Raw genomic sequence first — 19,115 nt, 5'->3', positions numbered from 1 at the left:
GGTTGCCGTGGTTCTTTCTCTGGCCACACATGGTCTGTTCCCACACGTGTGTGGCTGATTCGCCTGAATACTCGAGCTGGACCCTCTGCAGATCTTCCTCCATGCAGTTCTCTGTCCGTGCAGTTTTCTGTTTAGAAAACTATTTACTCTGATGAGCTCTAGCTGCCTTGCTGTGTCCAGCCTCTAAGTTCCATTTCCTCCACTCAGGAGGTTCCAGGCTTACGTGGGTTCCGCTCCGTGCAGTACAGTCTGGAGAGCCTCTAAGGGCAGTAAGCTGGGGCAGGCGTGACACTGACCTCATCTGTTCTCTTTCTCTCAGGGTTCACTGTTTATTTCCTTATGTCTGCATTGCAAAACATTAGTTCATGTATTTTATCGTATTTTGTTTCATGCGGAATAAAGTAAGTCTCTATTATTCCATTTGCCTAGAAACAAAGGTTGTACTATTTAATTTTAACATTTTTGCTTGTTTTCTTCTTTTCCAATTTGAACCATTAACTCCTGGGTACCTTGCAAACTGAGTGAGATCCTGTGAGTCTTCAGGGGTCAGATGCAGGCCTCTTTAGTTTCTAAATAATTAATTTGAATATTTGAAGTGATGGTAACTTTGTTTTTTTTGTAAATTTAGTCATACACAAGAACTCTCTTCCAAACTATGTGAAGACACAACAACAGAATACTATTTTAAGTTTGGGTCTGCTCTTCAGATTTACAATTTTATTAGCTAATGTCTTTTATCTCTGTTAGTAAAAATTTAATACATTGCTCTGCTAGTCACGTAGAACATTCCTAGAGTAGGAAGCGGTACACCTCAGGCCATACTCTAGTTACATTGGCAGTGTGAGACAACAAAGTAGTTAACACATTTAAAAATATCTGTATTACATGACCAGCCACTAACTTTTATAGCTGTTTTAATCAGAAAACTACATAATATGGAAATGTTAATTGTAGACAAATGTTTCGTTCTTAGATGCTGTAAGTGACTAAAATTGAATTGACAAATTAGAAGTTCTCCTTTGAGTCATTTTCAGAATCACCTGTAATTTTTTCAACTTTATCCTTGCCTTAGCCTGCGCTCAAGTACGTGCTGTACGCACTGGTCGGCTTCGTGGGCTTTGTAGCCCATTACGTGCTGCCTCAAGTCAGGAAGCAGCTGCCATGGCACTGCTTCTCTCACCCTCTGCTCAGGGCGGCGGAGTATAATCAGTATGAAGTTCGAAGTAAGTGGTTCATTAGCATTTTTCCTTTTAAGACCATGGATTTTTTCTTTTACTTAGTGGACAGGCAGACAGTTAAATGAGTTTCATCAGGTAACACTTTGGTTTGTGTTTCTCAGCTCTTTGTCAGACCTTTTGCAAGATGCTTTCACTTCGTTTGAAGTCTTAGTTGTCAGTGCTGACTTTCCACAGGATAAGACTTCGCTCTTTCCTCCTCTAAACTGTCCATCATAGACCTCTCATTGATTAATCCTTCAGGGTATGTCTGTGACTTCTCTTTCCAGCCCCACCTTTACCCTCAGTTCTTCCTTGCCATTTGCAGGCAACTCAACCCCCTACAAGACTTGCATTTGGCATATTTTTAACTCAGATCATAAAAGGAATAGGCTTCTGTTTCCACCAATGACACTGCCTCCTACCAGAGAGAGTTATAAAAGAGTTGATCAAGAGAAAAGAGGTGGAAAGCAGTTGTAATTGCTTTTTCTCATTCAGATAATTTAGGATAGAATATAAAATTACTAAAAAGAAGTAGAAGGCCAGTCCATTCGACAAGTGTTTTACTTGTTGCTATAAACCTTTACTTTTCCATTATAAATTATCAGTCTGGTTCATTGGCTCCATAAACTATAATGGCCTCTAATATACTATACTCCCTCATTTTAGAGAAATAATAAAAGTTAATATCTGTGTCATCATTGTTATATGCCATTGATTAAATAAGCCAGTGTTTAATGAATTAATATGCAGAGTGAATTTCTCAATTGTTTGGAGATAAATTAAACTTCTGTAAAAAACTCAAAAGTGTTTTAAAGCTTTCCATACTAACTTTGACTTTGCAATCTCAAAGCAAATTTCCTGAGCTTTTTAGCAGAGTTGCTTAAGTCATCATGGTACTGTGATCTTGATCACTGTTTTGATCCTGGAGAGATAATTAACCAAACAATAATGTGTAGATTGCAATAAAATGACATAAGACTAAAAGAATCTGTACTGGTCCATTCTTACTGTAAGGAAAATAACTCATAGTGATGTAAATATTTTTTATGGTTAATTATTAATTGCTTTCATATATAAATGTTAGCAAGTACATCTGGTTTGTTTTAAAGAACAGTTTTCATTAAAGTTAACCATTGATCTTATACTTTGTTTTCATCTTAACAACAGTTTAGTCCAAAATTTTTTCAGTTTTGAAAAGACATTTTTCACTTATTAAGAGTGTTAGGCATTAGCAAAGTTGATTTTAATAGCTATAAAGAAAAATATCCATTAGAAAGCTTCTTAAAGGTGGTTGACATTATTTTCAGATAGTTGGAGAACCTTATTTTAAATCTTTCAGTTTATCCTAGACGCTTTCCCCAATGACGTTACATGTTCAAGTACTGGGAAAATGTTGCTGGCAATGAAAGTGACACTTATGAAGTGTGTGAATCCAAAACATACCATACTTTCAAAGCTCTTCTGAGATTTATATATTAAAGGTGTATGTGCGACTGTGAGGATTTTTAAAACAGTTTAATAGATCATTTATTTCTTTTGGGTGAAAGGAACAGTCTAATTATCTTCAATAATCTTTTCTCCAAATATTATAAGTGTAAATATGAGAAAGTTATGGTTAAAAACTGAGGTTTCAAGAAGTAAAGCTTAAAATGAAATTCAGCTCATCTAAATTTAAGTTAACATCCGAGTTGGAAAATTGAAATGTGACTCAGAATTCATAAAATTGACAAATGACTGATGTATTGGATTTTTTGCATTATTAATAGTAGAGCTGAATTTGAGTAGGAAGATTTTCCTTTCTTATGACATTGACAGACTGTTTTACACATTAAAGTGCGTTTATACATGGTCTTCTTAACTTAATATTGCCTTGTTAGATGCAGCTACTGTGATGTGGTTTGAAAAACTTCATGTGTGGCTTCTTTTTGTGGAGAAGAATATCATCTATCCTTTGATTGTTCTCAATGAACTTAGTAGCAGTGCAGAGACAATTGCAAGTCCAAAAAAACTGGATACAGAGTAAGTATGATATTCCTCTTATCTAAGTTTGACTGTTCAGGACTGTCGTAGCACTCTCTTCTCTTAGGTTATTGATCAAATATCAAGTAATCATTGAGTGTCTCTTTGGTGCCAAGTACTGTGTGAAAAATTAAGGTGAAATTCAGTCTTTGAGTTCCCTTTTCTGAACATCTGTTTCTGCTCTTGGCATATTACTACTCCAGACATCTTATTGTCAACCTATATTTTATGAGATGACATTTATTAAATAAGATTCACTTTACTATTAGATGGTAAGTTTTGGAGATGATTATTTTTGTGTACTATGTGAATCAGACCATTTAGGTGATCACTTGCCTATACAGTCATGCTGTAGGCCTACTAGATACATGTTGTTGGGCAAGCATTAATATGATTTTTTTCCAGCATTGTTGCATGTTCATTTTTATTGGGCTATAGTTGCTTTATAATGTTGTATTAGTTGCTTGCTGTACAGCAAAATGAATCAGTCATACATATACATATATTGACTCTTCTTTAGATTTCCTTCCTGTTTAGGTCACAACAGAGCTTTGAGTAGAGTTCCTTATGCTGCATACTACACCCTCATTAATTACCTATTTTATGCATAGTAGTATATATATTTCATTATTAATATGTTTTTATATGCTAAATGCTATTAATGTTAAAGCAGTAGAAATACTGAGAACCTGGAGAACCAAATGTCAGAATTGCAATATTGTTACTTATTTGTGTGTGTGTGGGGGTTGTTACTTATTTTTTAAGCATGCTTATTTATATAAAGGATCAGAATCATGACACATTATTTAAAAGGAATGTTTGAAGTTTAAATTTGATATAATATTCTAAGCTTAGTAAGTGAAATGGTAATTTTTCTGAAGTACATAATTATCTAAAGTTTTCAGTTATCGTTTGATTAACATTCTTTCTCTACATTGTAGATTAGGTGCTTTAATGATCACCATTGCTGGTCTGAAGTTGCTGCGGTCCTCTTTTAGCAGTCCTACATACCAGTATGTCACAGTCATCTTTACTGTGCTCTTTTTCAAAATCGACTATGAAGCTTTTTCAGAGACCATGCTCTTGGATCTCTTCTTCATGTCTATACTCTTCAACAAGGTAATATCTGAAGAAAACATTCCTGTGTGTAACAAGTGTCTCCCTAAGTGGTATGCCATTTAGTGAGGATTATGCTTGCATTTCATTTGCTTCATTATCTTTTAAGTAATATCTTTGTTTGGTCAACCAGTTATTTAGGATTAGAATCCCTAAACAATACCAGTCAACTGTGACCCATAGAAGATAACATTTCTTGCTGTAGGTAGGAAGGTAAGATTAAATATTATATGGGAAAATTAAAGGAACTCTAATAAGTATATATTTTTGAATACATGGGATCCTCCAAAAGGGGGTGTGATTTTGAAGTTTAGAAACAGACATGGTAACAATTGAGCTGAGCTGTGGGCAGCTGGATAGATAGAGGAAATAACCTGATGCTGAGTGAAAACGGTAGAGACGGAGAGCAATGAACCCATGTGGGAACAATCAGACACTGGTTGATTTGCAGAATACTCTGCAGTTTACAGAATGCTTCCAAGATTTGTTTTCCACCCATCAGATAGGTGCTTTTAGTCCTACAGATGAGATGGTAAAACCTGCATCTTCTGCCTCCAAGAATCTTTTTGCTAAACCACACTGCCTTTCTGAATGACTTTGGTTGTGCAGATTATTTGAAATTAAATAGAGTTTAGATTTCGTTTTAACACTGACCACATACAAAGGACTTTGACATATATTATCCCATTTGATAGGTAACAGAGAGCTGAAGCATATGAGCAGCTACAAAACACAAATGAAAGCCCAGTTTTAGAAAAGTTAGCCTGGTCAGCCACATTTGGGATGAATTGGGGAAGAGAGAATCTAAAGGTATGGAGAACAGCTTAAGAGATTGTGACAGTAATTTAGATTTGATAGAGATCTGGCCTAGCATGGGGACAGTACAAATGAAAACCATTAATTGAACAAGGTGTTAGTAGTAGTCAGTTTCTAAATATTATACTGTATATCATGATAAATAGCTTCTAAAATATTGTAGTATTATATTTGCTCAATTACTAATTTGTTTACATTTGTATCACTTATTTCCTCTTTTAGTGAGCATGTGTAACCAAAGGAGGAAGCCAGAAAGTTAGTTTGAATTAAAAAAGCATGTGATTACTCACGAACTTAATATTTAGATTGGAAATTGTATTGAATCTTCCTATACGGGTTGGAAAAAAGTGAAAGTTGCAGTAAAACATAAACTAAACAATCCTTGAAAAAGTCACAACACTTAACTCATATTAGTTTGCACTTTCTTAATACTTTCATTTGTGAGACAGATTATTCTTGAGAGCATAGCACATTCCAGAACTATTGTAGATGCTTAGGCTATGTTAGTTAACAAAACAGAGAAAGGGTAAGGAGTTTGCGTTTTATATGGCTACTTCATAGAACTTAGCAGTCATATTAAGCAAGTAGTATTGAATATTTATTTTAAGATACCATTGTAAGATATACCATCATTTTAATAATATTTCAAGAAAAAACTACTCTGAATATGAAAATGGTTTCACCAGCCACTTTCCATGTCCTTTTTCTTAAATATTACAGTCAAATTTGAGTACTATCTGTATTTAGAGACGGAGGAGTGTTCTGAGTCACTATTTTTTAAGCAGTTGTAATGGCTTCTGATCAGTCTTCCCGTCATCCCGATCATGTTAGTGCAGAGGATTGTCAGCACAATTTTGAGTCATGGCAAAGAATGCAGGGGTTCATCTGCATTTTCTGATTGGTTGAGGTTGTGATTTCTTTTTTAACTTAGAAATTAAACAAGTTCATTTGTAAATCAGCTAAATAACTTAAATTTGAGGTGTTTGGTGCCTGAATCATGGCACTGAGTTAGTCAGAACCTCTTGCTTTTGAAATTCTGGGATCTGTTTTAAGAATGGGGTCTTGCATTGCCTACCATGCAGAGGCAACCTTAGGCAAATGCAATATTCTGTTTCAGTGTTGAAGACATATTCAACAGCAAAACAGATCCTAATTTAAATAAGATGGAAATGTACATTATGTTTCCATTGGCAGTAACAGTTCTGATTATGAACAGATGCCTAATACACACTAATAAAATTCTTAGGCAAATAGGCAGTGACAACTATATTACAACTTATCCCCTTCCTGGCTGCTTTCAAATTCCTTTTGACATTGCCTTTAAAACATGCTCTGTTCCCAAAGCACCAAAATTTGAGGGAAATGTATTAGAATAAAAATATATATATTTATTGCTAAGTTTTACAGACATCTATATTTCCTACCTTTTTTTTTTGTTGTTTGTTTGTAGTTGTAATATAACCAGTAGAGAGCATAGAATAAAAAAAAAACCAAATCCATAAGTCAGTTAACTGTCTTTACTTAAAAACATGTGCAGTATTTTGGCAGGGCTATTTCTTTTATTTCAGTGCTATTTCCTTGTTAGGAAGAAAATCATTTTAGAAGTTTTTCATTTTCTATTTTAAAAGTCTGACAATAAGCTTTTTACTGATTGTTTTTTTCCTCCTACAGCTTTGGGAACTCCTTTATAAGTTGCAGTTTGTATATACTTATATTGCCCCATGGCAAATTACATGGGGTTCTGCTTTCCATGCTTTTGCTCAGCCTTTTGCAGTGCCTCGTATCCTTCTAATAAAAATGTTATAAGAAAGGGCAGTCATATCCTTGATGAGAATGTTGGTTTGTAGGCATAACTTTTCCCAGGCATAGAATATAGGGTGCATGCATGCGTGCTAAGTCACTTCAGTCATGTCTGACTCTTTGTGACTCTATGGACTATAGCCCACCATGCTCCTCCGTCCAAGGGATTCTCCAGGCAAGAACACTGGAGTGGGTTGCCATGCCCTCCTCCAGGGCATCTTCCCTACCCAGGGATCAAATCCATGTCTCTTATATCTCCTGCATTAACAGGCAGGTTCTTTACCACTAGAGCCACCTGGGAAGCCCAGAGTATAGGTTACTGTATGATAAATTATCAGAAACTCATAATCCTTTGAACCCACACCTGTACCGATTTTGATTGTTTAATTTGTATTAACATCTGTGGTCCACAGATCATCTGAGCATGAGGACAGTATTAAAGTTAAATAATTAAGTGATGCTAATTTAAAATTTTATGTTAATATATAGGAGTATTAAAGTCTATGAATTTTCAATACATATAAAATGTGTTTAAAGATACGTATAAATGAATTAGGGTTCAAAACATTTTTCATAATGATATGATTATAATTAAACTTTTATGTTCAAAATTTTCTGTTCTCATCTTAAATGTACATTCTAAGTAAGCATAAAAGTTAATGACCATGTAGATGTTGATGTGCACACTTTCTGTATCTTTAAATTTTAGTTTTTATCATCCAGAAGTTTAAAACCGAGCATGGTTTCGGTATATCTACCCAAGTCGCACATGGAATTTTACCAAACACATGTTAGCAAATATTTATTTGGCTCCTTTCTCAGCGTCATGCTGGGCTGTACATTCCTGGCTATGTCTTTTTACTTCTACCCCTCATACCGCCCAGGGACACTTTCTTCTGTATTCATCTGATGAACCTCATCTTTCTAACTGCTGTAACTGCGGTGTGTTTGAGAGAGGTGAATGTGTGCATGTGTGTGTGTGTAATAACCAGATAAATGTTGAGATCCTTAACCAGTTTTCCCATAGATTCAGCCATGTTGTTTGTCCAGGCTGCCGTGTCAGCCTTCTTTTCTACTCCACTGAACCCCTTTTTGGGAAGTGCAATATTCATCACATCATATGTTCGGCCTGTGAAATTCTGGGAGAGAGACTATAAGTGAGTAAAGACAAATCTTTGAAAACCAATTTTTATCTTTTTTTTTCCTAGGAAAAGCTATTGACAACATCATTGTAAATTATTCTTGGTTAATCCGTTTTTTGTATTGAAATACTTGAAATTTTATGAATACTCTTAAAGTTCCAAAATTGTATAAAATTGGAAGAATCAGTCAATTTTCTCTACCTTTTTTTTCCCCCTAAGATTTTACAACATCATCCTAGTTTCATATACTCATTTTCTGTTTGCTTTTAATGTTATTTCTTAGACTTGTTTCACATTAATCTTACTCTGAAACTTTATGCTACATAATGTTACTTCATTATAGCAGTCATAATTAGTTATCTTGTAGTTTTCTGAGAAAGGTGTTTTTAGAGCTAAATGTTTTCTAGATTATTTGTAGTTTTTCATGAGGACAGACTTTTAAATGACCATCTCTGTACATAAAGTGTTTTCTCCACTGAAGCTTAGTTCCTTAGATGAGATGTTTAATATGATGCCTAGAAACTATCTTCGTATATAATCTTTCCAAATTTTTTTGTTTTTGTTTTCTAATATAAGAAAATATCTAAAGGAGAAATACTGAATCATGGAGCTTAAACTTTATAAAGACTTGTAATATATTTTAATGTATTGATTCAGAAAGAGCTTGTACAAATTTGTAACTTAGCTGGGCCAGCTCCACGACTACATTCCTCTCCACACTGTCACACACTGGCACATATAATAGGTGAAAATGGTAATCTTGACTTTTGAACAGTGAACTAGCTTATGGATGTGAAACTTTTTCTCTGGCCTTTTACCTAAAACCACACATAGTGTTTCCCTTTTTGGTGAATTTCAGTGTTTATTTATGTCTTTGTTTTCTTTTGGGCCAACTTAAATTTAGTTCAGAATAACTTCCGTGGCAGCAGTTATTAAACTTTTTTGATCTCAGAACCCCTTCACATAAAATCTTAAAGTTATTGAAGTCTCCAAAGAGTTCTTGTTGCAGATATTTTATCTACTACACCCCTGGTGGCTCAATGGTAAAGAACATGGCTACCAGTGCAGGAGGCAAGAGACGTGGATTCGATCTCTGGGTCAGGAAGATCCCCTGGAGGAGGGTATGGCAGTCCACTCCAGTATTCTTGCCTGGAGAATCTCATGGACAGAGGAACCTGGTAGGCTACATACAGTCCATGGAGTTGCAAAGAGTCAGACATGATTGAAGCAACTTAGCACACACATACATGCACAAATATTGTACAACATGCTGCGTGTGCTGTGCTTAGTCACTCAGACATGTCAACTCTTTGCAACCCTTTAGACTGTAGCCAGCCAGTCTCCTCGATCCATGCGAGTTTTCAGGCAAGAATACTGCAGTGGATTGCCATTTCCTTCTCCTGGGGATCTTCTTGACCCAGGGATTGAACCCATGTCTCCTGTGTCTCCTGCATTGCAGGCTAAGTCTTTACCCACTGAGCCATCAGGGAAGCCCAGTATAAATCAAAATTTTAAATGTTTATTAATATAAAGATAACAATAAACTCATTACATGTTATTATAAATGACATTTTTTCTAATGAAGAATAACTATTTCCCATTCCACACCAAAAAAATCAGAAGAATGTCATTGTTTTCTTAGTTTTGTAAATCTCTTTAATGTCTGGCTTCATAAAAGACAGCTGGATTCTCTTACCTGCTTCTGCATTCAATCTGTTGTTGCAGTATGTTGTTCTGGTTCAAGTATATAGAGTAAATCTGGCCCCATACAGACATATAGTTTGAAAAGAAAGTATTTTAATATCCTTTTTAGACAATTGTGGCTATTCTTCTTTGATCCTTCGACAAATCGTAGTTTCCTAATGATTAGTGGAAATGTGGAATCTAAAACTGTATCAGTGAATTTGGGAACTGTATTACATCAGAAGTCACTGATAATGTCTTATAGTGTGAATGGATCTTTTACCCATGCATATGTTTATAACATCCTTATTTATCATTTGGAAAATACTAGTTCAGTAAGTAATATATTTCTTCCAGATTTTGAGCTATTTCATTATACAATATTATATATACATATATATATTCATATCACCACCAGTCTCAAAAGTACTGAAATATTGGGAAGCTATGAAGCACATGGTGGTAAATGAAAGTTTTCTAAAATTCTAATATTTACTTGAAATCTTGAATTTTTATTATTGGCAACAGGTATAATTATCAGTTATTTTCCTTGAAATGTCAGACTAACCAGACTAACTTTCTTCACTTGAGAAATGTCTGTCAGATACTCAAGTCTGAATAGTCATAGTTTATTCAAGTGAAAATGGTGATCCATGGGGAAAAAAAGCTAGTGCAGTCTGCAAGTCACGTAGCTGCTCAACTGCTTTCCATTCAGATAGTCATCCTACTTCAGAATGCAGCAGAAATGCTTTATGTGTATTTTGTCACACATGATATTAAAAAGACCTGTACTGAGGGACTGCAATTTAATAAAATTAATATTTTTATTGTTTCATTAAGGACATTTTTAAGGGAAACTGAATTTTTATTTGTTTTTTCTTGTGCGTAGGTAGCAGTGAAAAATAGTACAGTTTGGTGCCACTGCTTTGATTCACGTTAAAGCATCAGCAATCTTATCCATCATTGTTTTTGCACCATCAGCGCAGTTGTCAACACAGTGGGGAAAAAAACAAAGCAAATACCAGTCCAGTACTATTATGAAAATGGTTTTGATTTGTAAAACTCCCTGAAAAGATCTTGAGTCTCATGCTCCAGGTCCTGTGGACCACATTTTGGAAACCACTGTTTTAATGAACGTTGTCCCACGGACATTAATATTTCCTTTACAAGGAATGTTTCATGCACTGAGTATTTTTAGGAACTGTGTATGTACAGTATGCATTTTTTCAGCCTAATCAAAATTTTTTACATTAAACTCATTACTGTATTTCTATACACTGTTCAGTTAAAAATCAGCTAAGAAAAAATTTGTGTTTATGTATGATAGAGGTAGAAGAGTAAAAAATAAATCCTTACCCTAAAATTGTTCTATTGGAGAACTTTATCAATATGTTACTAAACAGATTTTTCTCAGACATTTTCATAAAGTGGTAATATTTATTGCATCTGTACTGTATAGTTTTCTTACTTTTAATTATTAGGCTTCTTTAATATAAAAAAGCATACTAAAGATGTTTTGTTTTGCCCTTTTCAGCACAAAACGAGTGGATCATTCAAATACCAGATTAGCTTCCCAGCTTGATAGAAATCCAGGTAATAGCCCTATTTTTGAGTAAAGAAGCAAGTCTAAGGAATTTGTTATATTTGTACTTCACTGCCAACTTACTGGGAATCCTCTGTGGCATCCAGAGGTCATTTTTTTATTAACTAAATATCCTTCGCTATGTTTTACTTTCGCAAAGTACATGTGAACTAGAGTATCTAAAATATATATACTCATCCTTTATAAAATGTATTTTAAGAATGCTGATAAGCATAAAAACTGCCATTCAAAGGTTGTTCTTACACAGGTTAAAAAAGTAGAGCACGGTGAAAGTAAAACTGCTGAGGGGTATTGAAGAGTATGTAGTCTGAACTTTACTTATTAATATGTTTGCTTCTCTGCCTCCCCAGATGTTTAGATAAATGTTAATGTAATCTCATTTAGCTTATTGTATACAGAGAGGTCCTCTATAGGAGCCAAATAGCCACTCAAGGTAAGGCTTCATTGGGTGAGATTTTCGTGGTCTCATTACATGACTGAGCGACTGAACAGACAGACAGATCATTACCATTATCTAAACTTTGGGCCTATGGGCCTATCTGTTACCTGTATTCTGGCACAGAAAGAGTGAGTCTCATTGTCCCAGCCATAAAAGATTAATGTATCAACCGGAATATCAGTGTATTAATCTACTAAAAGAAATATAGCTCCCCATAGACTGGAATATTTGTTTTCATTGACTCACAGATTACTCAAGTACTCTGCTTGAGAAACTAAATTATAGTAATCAGATTGATTCATAATTATAAAATTGGATTAAGGAGAACTACTTATTTGATATTAATGACTGTGTTTATCATGTTCTGGTGGATGAAACAGCTGTCTCAACTCCGATATGTCCTTGGAAGGGGCTTGGAATGATGTTGCCTTCCTGTGTATCACAAAGACCCATGTCCTGCAGTAATACATGCACTTTCATAATGAGCAGACAGAGCATCAGATACAACTGTTTTATTGAAGTTTGAGCCTCGGCTTTCCTTTTTATTTTGTTATTTAGTTAAGCTGAGTTTAAAATAAACATTTAGCTTAGTATATTTTGCCATTCTTCAGTTCTATACTTTGGGCACCCATTTACAGATTATTGCTTTGGATGCACTACTTTTGAAGACACTCATCTCATTTATTGCTGCTCAGTCGCTTCAGTCGTGTCCGACTCTGTGCAGCCCCATAGACGGCAGCCCACCAGGCTCCCCCGTCCCTGGGATTCTCCAGGCAAGAACACTGGAGTGGGTTGCCATTTCCTTCTCCAATGCATCTCATTTATTGGGTGATGTTTTATTGTAATTTTTTTTTCTTAAAGGATAACTAATGAATTTTTCTGGTTTCTTGTTGCTGTTACTATATATGGTTTATTTCTGTTAAACTAATATTAGACATCTCAATATACAGTTGTTTTTTGTTTTGTTTTTAAGTGACCAACTTCTCTTTGTTTTGGACTGTCTTGTTTGTCCAAATCTCATGTTACTTAACTTCCTTCTTTTATCATTGTTGGGCTTCCCTGATAGCTCAGTTGGCTAAGAATTCGCCTGCATTGCAGGAGACCTGGGTGTGATCCCTGGTTGGGAAGATCCCCTGGAGAAGGGATAGGCTACCCACTCCAGTATTCTTGGGCTTCCCTTGTGGCTCAGCTGATAAAGAATCCGCCTGCCATGCAGGAGACCTGGGTTCGATCCCTGGGTTTGGAAGATCCCCTGGAGAAGGGAAAGGCTACCCACTCTAGTACTCTGGCCTAGAGAATTCCACGGACTGTATAGTCCATGGGTTGCAGAGTTGGACATGACTGAGAAACTTTCTTTTATCAATGTGTCTTTTTGTTGTGGTTTTAAATTGCTTTTATCTTTTTCATTTCTCTTACATCGTTTTAGTTATAAGGCATAGTTAATTGAGCAGTGATAGAAAAGATCATGGTCTGCTAAAGGGGAGAAAATGACCTTAGATCTTATCTAAGATCTTATCTAATCCAATTCTTACATTTTATGGATGAGAACCAGAGATTTAGAGAGGTTATGTGACTTCTAACTCTAAGAAATTTTCCCATTGTCCTTTGTTTCATTTTTATGTAGAAAGTCTAAGGATATCTAAATATTGTCCTCCTTGTTAAAGAAATATAGATATAACCCTAACTGGAAATTAGTTTTAATACTTGTAACAATCTTACTTGTAGATATAAAGGGGACTTAAAATAATTTAACATTTTTTAATCCCTTCTTATAGGATCAGATGACAACAATCTGAATTCCATCTTTTATGAGCATTTAACCCGATCCCTACAACACAGTCTATGTGGTGATTTGCTCCTAGGACGGTGGGGAAACTATAGTACTGGGGACTGTTTCATTCTTGCCTCTGACTACCTCAATGCGTTAGTCCACCTTATAGAGATTGGAAATGGGCTGGTGACTTTCCAGCTGCGGGGACTTGAATTCAGAGGTAAGATATTAACCTTTAATTTCTATAATGTACTCCTGTGACATCTAAGTTTTATGTGTTTACATCTCCAATAGAAAGTTATAAGATCTTTAGCCTTTGGAATTGTGGAAGGAGAAAAGCTATTAAAGACTAATTACTAGTTTTTTCCCAAATTTCACATTCAGAGAAGAACAAATTTTTGTAATATGCTCGGTATGTAAAGGCAGTATCTATAGGGTATAAATACACTTGTTTTCCTGATGATAATGAATTTCTGTTCTGTGCTTGCCCTCTTGTTTGTCTCTTTGTGATTAGCTGCATATGTTCATTAGAGGCAGAGATTAGCTGAGTTACTTTCATGTGGTTGCCATGCCATTGTCTGCAACAGTTTTTTTTAATTGAGGTGAAATTCACATAACATCGATTTTAAAGTGAACAAATCAGTGGCATTTAAGTAATTCATGATATTGCACAACCATCACCTCTGTCTAGTTCCAAAGCATTTTCATCATCCCCAAATAAAACCTCACATCCATTAAGCAGTTACTCCCTCTTCCCCCGCCAGCCCTCAACAATTTTGCATACTGACGAAGCTATTTTTACACAGAAAATTGTGCATTCAGAAACATATGGGCTTGACTTTATCAGCTGCTATAAAGTGAATGTCTTGTAAGTGGAAATGAAACTTATTTCATGGGAATTGAAGGAGTCCTGTTAGTGCACATGTATCCAACCTGGCGAACATTTGGACTGGAAAGTTCTTAGAGAAAGCATTCAAGTAGTGTTTTGATCTATTCTCAGAAGTACCACAGGTGTTTTTAACTTGAAACAGGAAATAAAGCATTTGTCTAAATAGAGGATCAAATTAGACCTGTACTTTATAGCTTTATTTTTGCCATAGTATTGAATCAGAAAGTTTGCACCTTTTTCATGTAATATCTTTGTTAATGAAGCAAGTGCTTTTCTAAAGTTACTCCATTCATCAGAAATAAGACTACTTGTGTAGCTCTCAGGGTAGTAAATGTTAATGTTTGCTATTTATTTGTTATTTATTTGTAATCCATTCTCTCTCTCTTTTTCAAAATGTCCTGTTGTCTTATGATTTGTTCCTGACTCTCCATCAGAAGCTTGGGACCTTAATTCTGTCTCTTCTAGGATCTTAACCCACTGCTGTTCAAATTGAATGCAATTGGTCTTATTCAAAAGTTGGCACCCCCTCACCACTACAGATACCACTGCTGTAACTTCACTTTCTTTTAAAATTGCTGGCACCTGAAGATTTCACCTTTGCTTTTTAACTTTTTCTTTAACAAATATTTTGTGGGGAGGCTATTTTATCCAGCATTTCTGTGTGTGTGAATTGGAAAGGAGTCCTTCTTACTGCTCATTCCATCAGACTGGTCAGAAATGCTCCAAATCAAAAATAGATCCAAAATTTCACTCTCCCAACCTTATTCTCTGGTACCAAATAGATTCAAATAAAATTTTGGATAAATCTTTTACATCCAAACTCTCATTAAAAACAACTCAAATCAGTTTGGGAATGCAGTACTCATTAACTTTCTGAAAGTGAAAATGTTAGTCATTCAGTCATGTCCAGCTCTTTGCAACCCCCTGAAATGTAGCCTGCCAGGCTCCTCTTTCCATCGAATTCTCCAGGCCAAAATACTGGAGTGGGTAGCCATTCCCTTCTCCAGGGGATCTTCCTGACCCAGGGATCAAACACAGATCTCCCACATGACAGGCAGGTTCTTTACCATCTGAGCCACCAGGGAAGCCCCGTGTTATTTTCTGAACTCATGTTGAGTTTCAGTAGCAAGGGGACCCTGTAATTCTTCATTCAGCCATAGTGATTCTTTTTCTTAAGGCGAATTCAGTTATGTCCTTTCCATGGTTAAAATTTTCAGTGGTTTTTTATTGCGTTTAAAGTAGAATTCAACCTCCTTACAGCAGCTGCAAGATCTGTCCTCTCCCAGCTTCTCCAGCTTACTTTATTAGCACCCTTCTCATCCACTCTAGCCACACCGGCCTTCCTTCAGTGTCCTAGCTATGCTGAATTCTTTACTAAGACCTTCTTATCACTCTCCTTTGGCCAAGAAAGTACCAGCCGTCTCCTCTCCTCCCACCAATCTTCCACCTCTAGTTCCTTAATTATCTTTAATAATTAGAATAACTGTTAGAATTCTAATTTTATATTTGTTTGTGTTTATTTGTTTTTAGTTTATTTCTTCTGTAGCCCAGGGGTTGGCAGACTTTTTCTGGAAAGAGCCAAGACAGTTAATAGTGTAGGCTTTTGTAGCCATGCACGTTCTCTGTTGCATGTTCTCTTATTTTTCTGTTAAACAACCTTTTAAAAATACCAAAACCACTGTTAGCTTGAATTTGGCCCAGGGCTGTATTTTGTAAACCTTTGCTGTAGATTATAAACTCCTCAAGGACAGGAATCCTATCTGCTTCATTTATCATTGTATATCCAGCACCTCTCACAGCACACCTGACCTGCCTCTTGAAAAACCTGTATGCAGGTCAGGAAGCAACAGTTAGAACTGGACATGGAACAACAGACTGGTTCCAACTAGGAAAAGGAGTACATCAAGGCTGTATATTGTCACCCTACTTATTTAAGTTATATGTAGAGTACATCATGAGAAACACTGGACTGGAGGAAACACAAGCTGGAATCAAGATTGCCGGGAGAAATATCAATAACCTCAGATATACAGATGATACCACCCTTATGGCAGAAAGTGAAGAAGAACTAAAGAGCTTCCTGATGAAAGTGAAAGAGGAGAGTGAAAAAGTTGGCTTAAAACTTAACATTCAGAAAATGAAGATCATGGCATCTGGTCCCATCACTTCATGCGAAATAGATGGGGAAACAGTCGAAACAGTGGCTGACTTTATTTTTGGGGGCTCCAAAATCACTGCAGATGGTGATTGCAGCCATGAAATTAAAAGATGCTTACTCCTTGGAAGGAAAGTTATGACCAATCTAGGCAGCATATTAAAAAGCAGACATTACTTTGTCAACAAAAGTCCTTCTAGTCAAGGTTATGGTTTTTCCTGTGGTCATGTATGGATGTGAGAGTTGTACTGTGAAGAAAGCTGAGCACTGAAAAATTGATGCTTTTGAACTGTGGTGTTGGAGAAGACTCTTGAGAGTCCCTTGGACTGCAAGGAGATCCAACCAGTCCATCCTAAAGGAGATCAGTCCTGGGTGTTCATTGGAAGGACTGATGTTGAAGCTGCAACTCCAATACTTTGGCCACCTGATGCAGAGATCTGACTCATCTGAAAAGACCCTGATGCTGTGAAAGATTGAGGGCAGGAGGAGAAGGGGATAGCAGAGGATGAGATGGTTGGATGGCATCACTGACTCGATGGACATGGGTTTGGGTGGACTCAGGGAGTAGGTGATGGACAGGGAGGCCTGGCGTGCAGTGGTTCATGGGGTCACAGAGTCGGACACGACTAAGCGACTGAACTGAACTGACTGACTCACAGCAGAGAGCATAAGATGCAGAATTACTTCCTTTCATAGAATGATTAAATAATCTAAGTGAAGTGAAGTGAAGTCGCTCAGTCGTGTCCAACTGTTTGCGACCCCATGGACTGTAGCCTACCAGGCTTCTCCATCCATGGGATTTTCCAGGCAAGAATACTGGAGTGGGTTACCATTTCCTTCTCCAGGGGATCTTCCCGACCCAGGGATCGAACCTGGGTCTCTCGAATTGGAGGCAGGTGCTTTAACCTCTAAGCCACCAGGGAAGCCTTTTTCCTTTCTTTTCATTCCAGAACTTTGATGAGGAATTATTATATTCTTGCTCAAATGCTGTTGTGATCTTTGGTTATTTTCTTTTCTTCACAATGTTAGTCCCTATTCCATCTATATACTTCCAAACCCTTAAAGTATTAATTAAGAGTATTGTCAGTCTTTTGCCAGGCAGATATTTGGATCTGCTGATCCTTTTGATGTGTCTTCTGATTTATATTTCATTAAGCCAATTTCAGAGAAGGCAATGGCACCCCACTACAGTACTCTTGCCTGGGAAATTTCATGGACAGAGGAGCCTGGTGGGCTGCAGTCCATGTGGTCGCTAAGAGTCAGACACAACTGAGCGACTTCACTTTCACTTTTCATTTTCATGCACTGGAGAAGGAAATGGCAACCTGCTCCAGTGTTCTTGCCTGGAAAATCCCAGTGTCGGTGGAGCCTGGTGGTCTGCCGTCTGTGGGGTCGCACCGAGTCGGACATGACTGAAGTGACTTAGCCGCAGCAGCAGCAAGCCAATTTAATTTCCTTGGTGTTATTGTCTGTCTTCAGTTCAGTTCAGTTGCTCAGTCGTGTCCGACTCTTTGCGACCCCAAGAATTGCAGCATGCCAGGCCTCCCTGTCCATCACCAACTCCCGGAGTTCACTCAGACTCACATCCGTCGAGTTGGTGATGCCATCCAGCCATCTCATCCTCTGTCGTCCCCTTCTCTTCCTACCCCCAATCCCTCCCAGCATCAGAGTCTTTTCCAATGAGTCAACTCTTCGCATGAGGTGGTCAGAGTACTGGAGTTTCAGCTTTAGCATCATTCCTTCCAAAGAACATCCAGGACTGATCTCTCTTGGAATGGACTGGTTGGATCTCCTTGCAGTCCAAGGGACTCTCAAGAGTCTTCTCCAACACCACAGTTCAAAAGCATCAATTCTTCAGCGCTCAGCTCTCTTCACAGTCCAACTCTCACATCCATACATGACTACTGGAAAAACCATAGATTGTCTGTCTTAGTGGATACTAAATTTTAAGTGACATTTAACTAAACCTTCTGAATGTTCCTATGCTTATTGTTGACTTCATTTTCAAGCAAAATATATGACTAGGGCATGTCAGGGTAGAAAATGTTTTTGAGATTTGTAAGAGTAAAAACACCCCACAATTAATTCAGTTATTCTATTTATTCTGTACTGTGAACTTGGACCTCATTCTGTCTGTCCTGAGAAAATATCAAAACCTGTAAATTCACTCCTGCCCCATCTCTGTTCTGTATCCTACTAACAGAGTCATCTGCACAAAATACAGCTCTCTTAATGTTATTTCTTTTACTAAAAAACTTTTAACTGACTTTTAGAAAGATGACATAAAATGAAGTAATCACATATAAAATGTAAGGAATAGACCCTACTTCATGCCACAGATTTGAAAACCCAGCCTCAGGAAGTTTCTTCCAGAAATTGAATAATTCTTCTGCCCTCTCTAGTCTCATATAGATAAGGAAAATTTCTCAAGGCTCTTTTTATACAAAACCAGTGTAATACTGATG

At 36.7% G+C, this 19,115-nt stretch overlaps 1 protein-coding gene across 4 annotated transcripts in view; it reads left to right on the top strand.

Annotated features, from left to right (window-relative positions):
• PCNX1 (pecanex 1) overlaps positions 1-19,115 on the top strand; it is a 186,515-nt gene that overhangs the window by 129,427 nt on the left and 37,973 nt on the right. For all 4 annotated transcript variants that reach the window (XM_040226167.1, XM_040226166.1, XM_040226165.1 and 1 more), the window contains 7 exons: positions 1,073-1,223; positions 3,095-3,236; positions 4,178-4,355; positions 6,840-6,948; positions 7,996-8,125; positions 11,328-11,386; positions 13,611-13,826. In XM_040226167.1, coding sequence (XP_040082101.1) covers positions 1,073-1,223; positions 3,095-3,236; positions 4,178-4,355; positions 6,840-6,948; positions 7,996-8,125; positions 11,328-11,386; positions 13,611-13,826 — 985 coding nt within the window. The remainder of the gene's footprint in view (positions 1-1,072; positions 1,224-3,094; positions 3,237-4,177; positions 4,356-6,839; positions 6,949-7,995; positions 8,126-11,327; positions 11,387-13,610; positions 13,827-19,115) is intronic.

Source organism: Oryx dammah, unplaced genomic scaffold (genome assembly GCF_014754425.2).
Source record: "Oryx dammah isolate SB20612 unplaced genomic scaffold, SCBI_Odam_1.1 HiC_scaffold_26, whole genome shotgun sequence".
NCBI lineage: Eukaryota > Metazoa > Chordata > Mammalia > Artiodactyla > Bovidae > Oryx > Oryx dammah.
The sequence above is the reverse complement of the archived record's forward strand: the minus strand, read 5'-3'. Positions and strand labels throughout refer to the sequence as shown.